This window comes from Rhea pennata, chromosome 1, assembly GCF_028389875.1.
Source record: "Rhea pennata isolate bPtePen1 chromosome 1, bPtePen1.pri, whole genome shotgun sequence".
Classification (NCBI taxonomy): domain Eukaryota; kingdom Metazoa; phylum Chordata; class Aves; order Rheiformes; family Rheidae; genus Rhea; species Rhea pennata.
In genome coordinates this window covers 197,324,870-197,333,900 of record NC_084663.1, presented here as the reverse complement: position 1 = coordinate 197,333,900, position 9,031 = coordinate 197,324,870, and the positions used below count along the sequence as shown (strand labels likewise).

Genomic DNA, 9,031 nt, shown 5'->3' with positions numbered 1-9,031 from the left:
CGAGAGAGAAACACAGCAGCAGATAAACACAGAAATAACCTCAGGAGCAGACTGTGAAGAAAGAAACCTGAGTTATGTGGTATTCCCCTTCAATCCCTGCTTCCTCAGCCCATGTGAAATACAATGCAGTCACTGCAGGTTCAGTCTCAGGGTTATCGGTTTCAGTCTTTGATGTGTGACAGAGTTGTTATTTTAAATATCACCTTCTTTTCTTTACAGTGACCACGAAATACAAAGATATCTCTGATTTGTCTCCCCACCATTCCTCTGTGTGAGTACACCTTTCCAGTCCCTGCAAGAAGGCAAGCTTATATCTGAGAGAAAAATCCTTGTGCCTCTGATCCCCCCACAGTTAGTTACATGGAGCTACTGGAGAGAGTCCAGCATAGGGCTACAAAGATGATCAGAGGGCTGGAGCATCTGCCCTATGAGGAACGGCTGCGAGAGCTGGGCCTCTTCAGCCTGGGGAAGAGAAGACTGAGGGGGGATCTTAGCAATGTGTACAAGTACCTGAAGGGAGGGTGTCAAGGGGACGGGGACAAACTCTTTTCAGTTGTCCCGTGTGACAGGACAAGAGGCAATGGGCAGAAATTGAAGCACAGGAAGTTCCGCCTGACCGTGAGGGGGAATTTCTTCACTGTGAGAGTGACGGAGCACTGGAGCAGGTTGCCCAGAGAGGTTGTGGAGTCTCCTTCTCTGGAGATCTTCAAGCCCTGCCTGGATGCAACCCTGTCTAGCATGCTCTAAGTGACCCTGCTGAGCAGGAGGGTTGGACTAGATGATCTCCAGAGGTCCCTTCCAACCTTACTGACCCTATGATTCTATGATTTTAACCTGTTCCCGTGTGCCAGAGTGGTTGATTAGTTATCAACTTCATTAATAAAATTTCTTCTTTATATGTCTTAATATTTTATTTTCTCATCACCATAGAGCAGAGCTAACTGAACTGTCAGCCTGGCCAGCTCTTACTCTTGAATCATGTCAGTTTGCTAGAAACCAGGGAGTTGGATAAGGAGTTCAAATTTTTCCTTGAAGTGCATTTTATCCTGCATTTATTACCTACCATTGTGTTGCTGCTGGAATGATCTTGCTCCCAAGTGCCTGAATTCTTTCTGTTCTTGCCTAATTCACTCTGCTGATTTTGCCTTCTATCAGCCTCTTCTGTTGAAGACATCCTCTTAAACATAAAAAAGTATCAGGAAGCCCAAAATAAAACTGAATCTCCAACCCATCACTTAAAATATTTACTGGGAAATCTAGTTTTTCCTGCATTGATTCTGTGTTGATATATAATATTGTGTGTGTACACATACATGCATATGCATAAATGCATCTATGCATATGAAAAATGGTTTATATATACAAAGCTTCAACAGAAAGGCTTGTGAACCTCTTCACCACAGGACACCCTTGCTGTCTTGCATTACAAGCACTCTCCCAAGAGGAGGAATGTGTGCCCTCACGCCCAAAAGAAGTCTGAGGAGAGGAGAAGTGATGTCCTCTGCTGCTGGCAACCCTGGTTGGGGCAGTGCTGGCTCGTGGCTGAAGTAAGGCTGAGCATGTGGGTTCAGGACACCCATGGGTGAGGTGGTTCCCTCTGGGTGGTTCACACAGTACCTCTGGCAGGGTTGGAGCTGCACTGAGACCCACCTTGGGGATAGTATGCTCCTGCTCAAGCCTCATCTGCCCTGGGAAACTTTGTAGGTTAAATAATAGTTAAATTTTGACTAGATAAGAAAATGGATACTGAGTAACTGAAAGAGTGATTTTTTTTTTTCCAGCCAGACTATTTAAGAATCTGTAGGATGCTCTGAATCTGTTTTTCATTGTCACCATCCGAACACGTATTGCCTGCCTCCCTGGAAGATACTCCAGCCGAACCCAAGTTACTAGTCCAGAATGAAACTCTTTCTCCTGTGTTAGCCAGGTCCTGCTGACATTGCAAGAGTCTGTCCTGGTTTTGTTGTTGTGTCCTTCAGCTCCAGGAACTCCCAGTGAATTCTGCTTGGGCCAAAGGTTTCACTAGTTGCTTTTATTTCCAAGCCTTTTCACGCACCATAAAGCAGCATCCAAGAACAGAGATCCAATTCTTTTTTGAGGCTGTTGTCATGCTTTATATATAATATTACCATTATTGCCGTTGCAGATTAGTAACTCTCTGAACTTCCCAGGTGTCCCCCAGACATCACTCTGGCCCCCAAAATGCATCATTTAAAAGATAACATGGGGGGGCGGGAAGGAAGAGATGACAAGAGAAAATAGATTATTCAGGATTTCTGTATGTTTTTGCTAATGAGGTAAGGCTGCATGCTCCTCTGGGGAGCAGTGAATGTAATCTGATCTGCCCTGCTCTGAGTGAGCTATAATAACCTGATTCCCGTGGATCAGGAATCCTCATGGGTCGGGAGCACAGCTTTTTCCCAGCAAGATATAAAATGCTACTGCTTCACTGATCTAGATCTTTAAAGCTTCTCTGCATGGGCTTGTGCACAAGTAAACGTCTACCCAACATGCAAGCCAGTGGAGAAGAAAGGGCACTTAAATTTATTAAAAGCCAAACCATTCTAGCAAGCTTTTCCCATATTAGTAAAAAACTGTTTTCTGTGGGCACCAGCAGATCAGAAGCTTGAGTGAAAAATCACTGGAAACAAATAAAACGGTTTTGAGGAGGGTGCATGCACATCAGAGCAGATCAACCAGCACTGCATGAGGAGAGCACGCCTGCCTGCGCCGGGGGACACGTCCTGGATGGGGAGCGTGATATATCCCAATATGTTGTATAGTCTCAGAAATGTGACGGGATGATGCAAAAGGGCTGTGCAGAAAGTGCCTAACTGGAGCTACACCCTTCCTGCAGGCCTGGCCCAAGCCCGTGGATCAGCGAGGATTTTCTGAGCGACAACGAGGAGCTTTGGATCAAGCCCTGAAACCTCTGCAAACATCCAGGAAAGGTCAACGTGATTCTCCCGGCACCGAGGGGCGGCAGGAGGCTGTAGCAGGAGTTCGGGCAGAGGCGGGCGACCTGGCCGCACTGGCAGCTGGTACCCGGGCGGCGCTCCTGCCCGTGCGCCCCTTGGCACGGGCGAAGCAGGACCTGACAGCTGAGTCAGACCTCTGCCTGAGCCTCTCCCTGCCTCCTCCTCCCACAGACCCGCCAGCCGTCGCTCGTGCGCCAGGCAGAGCGCGGGGTGCTTCTGCTCCCTGTGCAGCCGAGCCGCTGATGGTTTTTGCTGGAGCCCCGGCGCTGCAGCGCCGACTGCAACGCGGGCAGCAGCGCGGATGGCTCACCCCCTTTGCCCGCTTCTCCACGCTTAAAATACCAGCACATCTGGAACTGGGAGTCTGGAAAAATCCGACTGCTAGAAAACTCAAACAAAAACCACCATCGGAAAAATTGCAAGCAGGAAATGAAAATGCCATATATAGAGTTACCGTCATACCCCGGTTTGGAGGTTAGCGGGCACACACTTTGTGCTGGCTACCCAGAAAAATATAGCTTTACTCTAGCTGAAGGAAATGGAACCGAGCCTCAAGGTGCTCTGTGGTGCTTTCCAGACTCACTGATGTTTATTGTAGGGCTATTTCGATTTGATTACCAAAAGGGACAAGGCACGATCAGATCTAATCATTAACTGATCTCCGTTTATATTCCCTATACGGTACGTGATTCACAGCAATCCTTGGATGAAAGTCCAAGCTGGAGCTGCTCTGTGAAATACAGGTCTGGAACAGAAAAAAACCCCAACTCCGCCGTCAGCCCGCGGCCAGCGTGGGCGCCTGGGCTTGGCCCCGCAGCAGGACGGCGGGAGCCGTGGCTGCGCGGGGCGGTCCGGCACCGCCGCGGCACCGCCGCCCCCGTCGCAGAGGAGCAGCTCTGCTGAGTTCCTCTCCTGACAGATTAAAAAAATAAAGAAAAAAGGGAAAGCTGCTGGGAGGGCAGGGAGGACGCGGTGTTTGCCGGGGGGAGCAGGGCGAGCAGCAGGCTCCCTTTCAGTGGCACGTCCCTCCCAAAAGCTCACGAGCTCCGATACCCGCAGCGGGAATCGGGGCATCACGGCCCAGGCTGCCACCGAGAGGGCACAGACAGGTGCTTAGGGCAAGCCAAAACAGCAGTGTAGGCATTACGTGCATTTCGTTTTCATGCAGGGACTTTATATCCAATGTTTTATAAGCAGAAGTGCTTTTTATTTGAACGGCTATTTATCACTAACAAAATTCTTACAGCATTCACATCCAGACTTTCACGCCCTTGGCAAAGATTAAAGTGTTGGCCTTTTATTCAGAAGACTTCCACCGTTTCCAACTTAAGACATTTTTGCACATCCTTCAAAGCAAGTAGCTCCTAGTTTCATACCACAGCACCATCATCAGACTACCACAAAAAACAAAACAGATCAAAACCAAAAAGACTCCATGATGTGATACAGTATAAAGAAACAAATATAGTTCATACATTAAAGAAGTGAACACATGCTAAATGGACTATTTACAGGAAATCACCTATGTTCTTATAAGACCGGCAGTATGCAAGTAAAAGAATTAGTAAGATTATTTATACCAGGTCTGCTAGATATTCAAAGCTGATCTACCTTGGCTGTATCTATACTGTCATGCTGGTTTTAAGGTTCGAGTTTTCCCTCCAGACCTAGCTACCTCAATCACCCACACGTGATGGATGGATCCACGACACGACTCCCTCCACAGCAGGCAGCGTATATGCACTTGACTCAAGCTACCTGTCCAAACTCAAGCAGTGCTTTCAAAGCCGTACACGTGTAGCCTACTGCCATCTCCTCTCTATTATTATGATACTATTGGTATATCTGCATACACCTGGTTGAAAACAAAACACAGACGGTTTTTTACTATAACACCTTAAGTAACATGGAATCTTATATTTTACAAAAATATTTTAATTGTCAATACACAAGTGAAAGCTATCACTATTACAAAAAAATCTTGTAATACTAGAATATCTAGCTTGGAAAGAATTTTGTTCTTATTGCTGTTGCATGTACAGTTTTTCAGGAGCTGTCAGCATGAAGGTATTAGTGGGTTTCCCCACTTGCTATAGTCAACTTGTAAGGATATTCATAGAAAAATACACTTCCCTACTTAATCCTTAGGTAATTTTCACATGTTTAGGCTACCCTCACTTTTCAGACAGGTGTATAAATTGCACCTGGAATTTTGTATCAAAGTTTCATCCAACTTAAACTATTTAATATCACAAATTTGCAGCCTTTAGAAAATAAAAAGAAAAAAATTCACTCCAAAAAGAGCGAATACCAACATTCACATCACCTTAGCTACTTGAAAATCCTGTGACTGTGTTCTGACAGCTATCAGATATTAACTCATTCATTTCATTTTGTTTGGTTTCTTCTTTATTCTCATGGTTGGGGTGATGTTTTGAATTTCCAGCCTTTCTAGACCTTTTGAGAAAGAATTTTACCAACAAGTAACATAACTCAGCCACATTTAACAGAATGCAAATGCTGGACACAGCAATCATGAAAATAGTAAACACTGTCTTTTCAGTAGGTCGCGAAACAAAGCAGTCTACTGTGTTGGGGCAGGGCCAAGCATTACATTTCATTAAGCGAGGCATTCGGAACCCATCGTACATGAAGTAAAACGCATACATGAAGACCGCTTCAAAGACCAGTCTGAAGAAGATGCTGCCGGTGTATGTCCACCACAAGGAGCCCTCAATACGAAACTTCTGCGTTCTGATTTCTTCAATGTCTTTATATTCGCATTTCTGATCTCCCTTTCTGAACTGCCTTTTCTTCTCGTGCCGTCTGTAAGCTACATGCATGGCCACCAGCAGCGCAGGTGTGGAAACAAAGATCAGCTGCAGGGCCCAGAGTCTGATGTGAGAGATAGGGAAAAAATGGTCATAGCAAACATTTTTGCAACCAGGCTGCAGAGTGTTGCAGATGAAATCATCTTGTTCATCTCCCCAGACTCTCTCTGCAGCCACTACAAGGATCATGATACGGAAGATGAACAGGACTGTGAGCCATATCTTCCCAATACTGGTGGAGTGTTTATTTACACCTCCTAAGATGGTCTGCAGAGCTCCCCAATCCATCGTCTCGTTTTAATGGTCTGACCTAAGACAGGATAAATGAACAAAATAAAGATTAATCAACAGAGGAAAAAAAAACCCACCAAACATTGCATAAAATAAAGACAATATTGTATGATTGCAGCAAATTTGTTGACTGTGGTAACAGGTTGCTGGTATAGTGTGGTCTTGCCTATAAGCAGTCATAAAGTGACAATTAGTATTCTAATCACGTATCAGTAGGAAAATGATTACATTTAAGTGCAGACTAAAAAAAGAAAAATAATAATATGACTTTAGGTCTATTTGGCCAATTGAAAACAGTCACATTAACAAGGCGAGGGGAAATCAGATAGGGATAAATTGATGAAGATAGCCTCAAGTGAAAAGCTACACGTTCTGGAATTTTGGTAACAGTAACAAAAGGATACCCAGAAGACATCAGCAGTCAAGAATAAAATATACTTTAAAATAAAAATATAATCAGAGTGAGAGATGCAGTTATTCAGAGCCTCCACAACTCTCAGGAAAAAGTGCAGACAGTGGGATTAGAGCTCCAGCAGAAAGTTACAGAAAACTTTAGAAGAGCCTAGAAGCTTTCAGCTTCTCTTAAGTAACTATTCGTAAAACAAAAAAGTATTAGATAGCTAAAATTCCTATACAACTTCAGTCAAGTTTGCCATTCCTTAATTTTATACAATAAACAACATTCTCATGAGTATAATCCAGCAAAAAAAGCAGGCGCTAAGGAACAGTTGCTGAGGTTGTGTGGGTTACAAGGGCAGGTCTGGATAACCTGCATGTAAGAATTGTAGTGACATGACTGCAGAGCTCTCTGTGAGCGGAAAAGAATCTCACCATAGTTGGATGCAGAAGTGAAACCTTAGGTCATGATCTATCTTGAGGCAGATGTTTGAAGTCTGTTCAATGAGTTTCATCTCAAAAATCCCGTTTTCTCTCCACTAACTACAAAAGGAACCTGAGGTAGCCAGATGCTGGCACTTTTTGTGGCCTGATGATTCACCCTCGTAACAGGCTGCATTACTCCTTAAAATAGAAGTCTTGGAGGCTGGGATAAAGCTAAAGTCAGTATTTGAAGAGTTCAGAGAGACCAACAGTATCTCTGATCTATCTCACAGACTCTTCAACAGAAGCATAGTTTCCAGTAGGTGAACTTCTAAATACTAGGTCTGTAATGAGTGAAAGTATTTCACATACCTCCTCAGGACCACTGCAGTTCAGTGGAAGCTAAGCAATCTGCTTAGCCATGAGTCATTTGCAGAAAGCACTAAGAGGTGTTTTCCTCTTCAGGTGAATAAAGTAAGTTACTTTATTCAGGTTGAAAGAAACAGACATTTCTTGTGACAGCCAGGCATCATCCTCTGGAAGAACTCACATAGCCCTCAGCTCAGAAACTCTCATAAAGGGTTTTATTTCTCCATATTGTGAATTTTGTTCTCTAAGGAACTATCTGTGGCGCCCTGTGCTGTAAAGGCTAAAAGGAAACAACATTCCTGTTGCAAGGTTTACAAAGGACAGAACAGCAGCCACTGGCTCAAAGGCCATCGGCTCTACCACGTGACAGAATTAAGACTTTCCTAACTGACCTGGGTCACACTGCATGAGAAAAAGGAAGATCTTTTTCTTTGCAGCTATCTTCAGTATCAACAGCCCCATTTTGAGAAATGGCAAAAAACTTTCTACTTTACAACAGACCCATGTACAATCGGTAAGTCACATGCAACAATTAAAGCAAAGTACACGATTGCTCAAGGGAAAAGAAAAAGGAAACTTAATGGTGATAGAAATAAAAGGTCAGTGTAATCTCCCCTTGATGCATAAAGCATGTTTTCCTCACGTAGTGCTGGCTGAGTAAATGAGGTTAGTTCAGGAGGTGAAGACCAGTGGAAAAAAAAAAACAAAAATCCCAAGGTTTTCTCCATACTGAAGAACCTTCTCTTGAGCCTCCTTCAGGATGCAGAATTTCTCTACATTTTCCTCAGCATCTTGCAGGAAGCAGTCCTGGAAGCAGAGTTACCTTCCTATCCTGCTAAGTAATTTTTCTAGGAGCAAAGTATGTCTTTCGTTAGCATACAGATACGGACAAACACAGAAAGAAAATAAAGTCTCTGTAGGTCAACAAACCTATGAGGGCACAGGGAAGATCCTGAATCCAAGGATCCTTACAAGAGGAGTTGGACTTCCAAATATTTAGTTCCACTCCATGGTTTTATTTTTGCCATCTGTTTTTTAAGCAAACCAGCCCTACTAGCAGGATTTGCTTTGGAGATCATCGTACGTCAGCTTTTAATAGCAAACCTGCAGCTGGTTCTCTCTTTGTTTTGTTCATGTTCTGTTGCTTACACATACCCCTTGCAATTCAGTTACCTAAACTGAGACTGTAAGTATTGCGACTAAAAATACTTATGCACAACTGAATGTAAAACCTACAAACACATCATTCACCTCTCTGTATATTCTACCAGACTTCTTGCATTTCCCAGTTTTATTTCCTTGCATTTCTTCTCTTAGCTGTCGTTCCTTCCTCTTCTTCCTGTCCAGAAGCTATCTCCTTACCCAGGTTCCACTTTTCAGTCTTTCATGTTTTATCACCTCTTCTCACAAGCCCTTTTTCTTATGCTTCACCTTCACCTGTACACCAGTGTTTCCTTTCATTGCTACAGCTTCCCAAGGATGTGCCTCCACATGCAGTTACACAACTCAGCTGCATATGGCACTTCACGCTGTTAACCCATCAGTGTAGAAGATCACTCCAGCTAAACATACTCTGCTGAAACTTCCCATCAAGTCTGGGCAACCTCTAGCAGGGTGAAGCAATTTATTCTTAACTACTCAAAAATTGGCATGCTGACTCATGGTCACCGGTTATCTTTCTTCCAGATATTTGCCTTTCAGACTTTTACTTTACTTGCTTTTTACTAGCAAGTAAAATATTAA

At 43.9% G+C, this 9,031-nt stretch overlaps 1 protein-coding gene across 1 annotated transcript; it reads right to left on the bottom strand.

Moving 5' to 3' along the window:
* Nucleotides 1-5,305: 5,305 nt before the first annotated feature.
* On the bottom strand, nucleotides 5,306-6,097 carry LOC134141261 (gap junction beta-6 protein). Its single transcript, XM_062577347.1, has one exon. It carries the CDS (start codon nucleotides 6,095-6,097, stop codon nucleotides 5,306-5,308), a length of 792 nt encoding a protein of 263 aa, XP_062433331.1.
* Nucleotides 6,098-9,031: the final 2,934 nt, after the last annotated feature.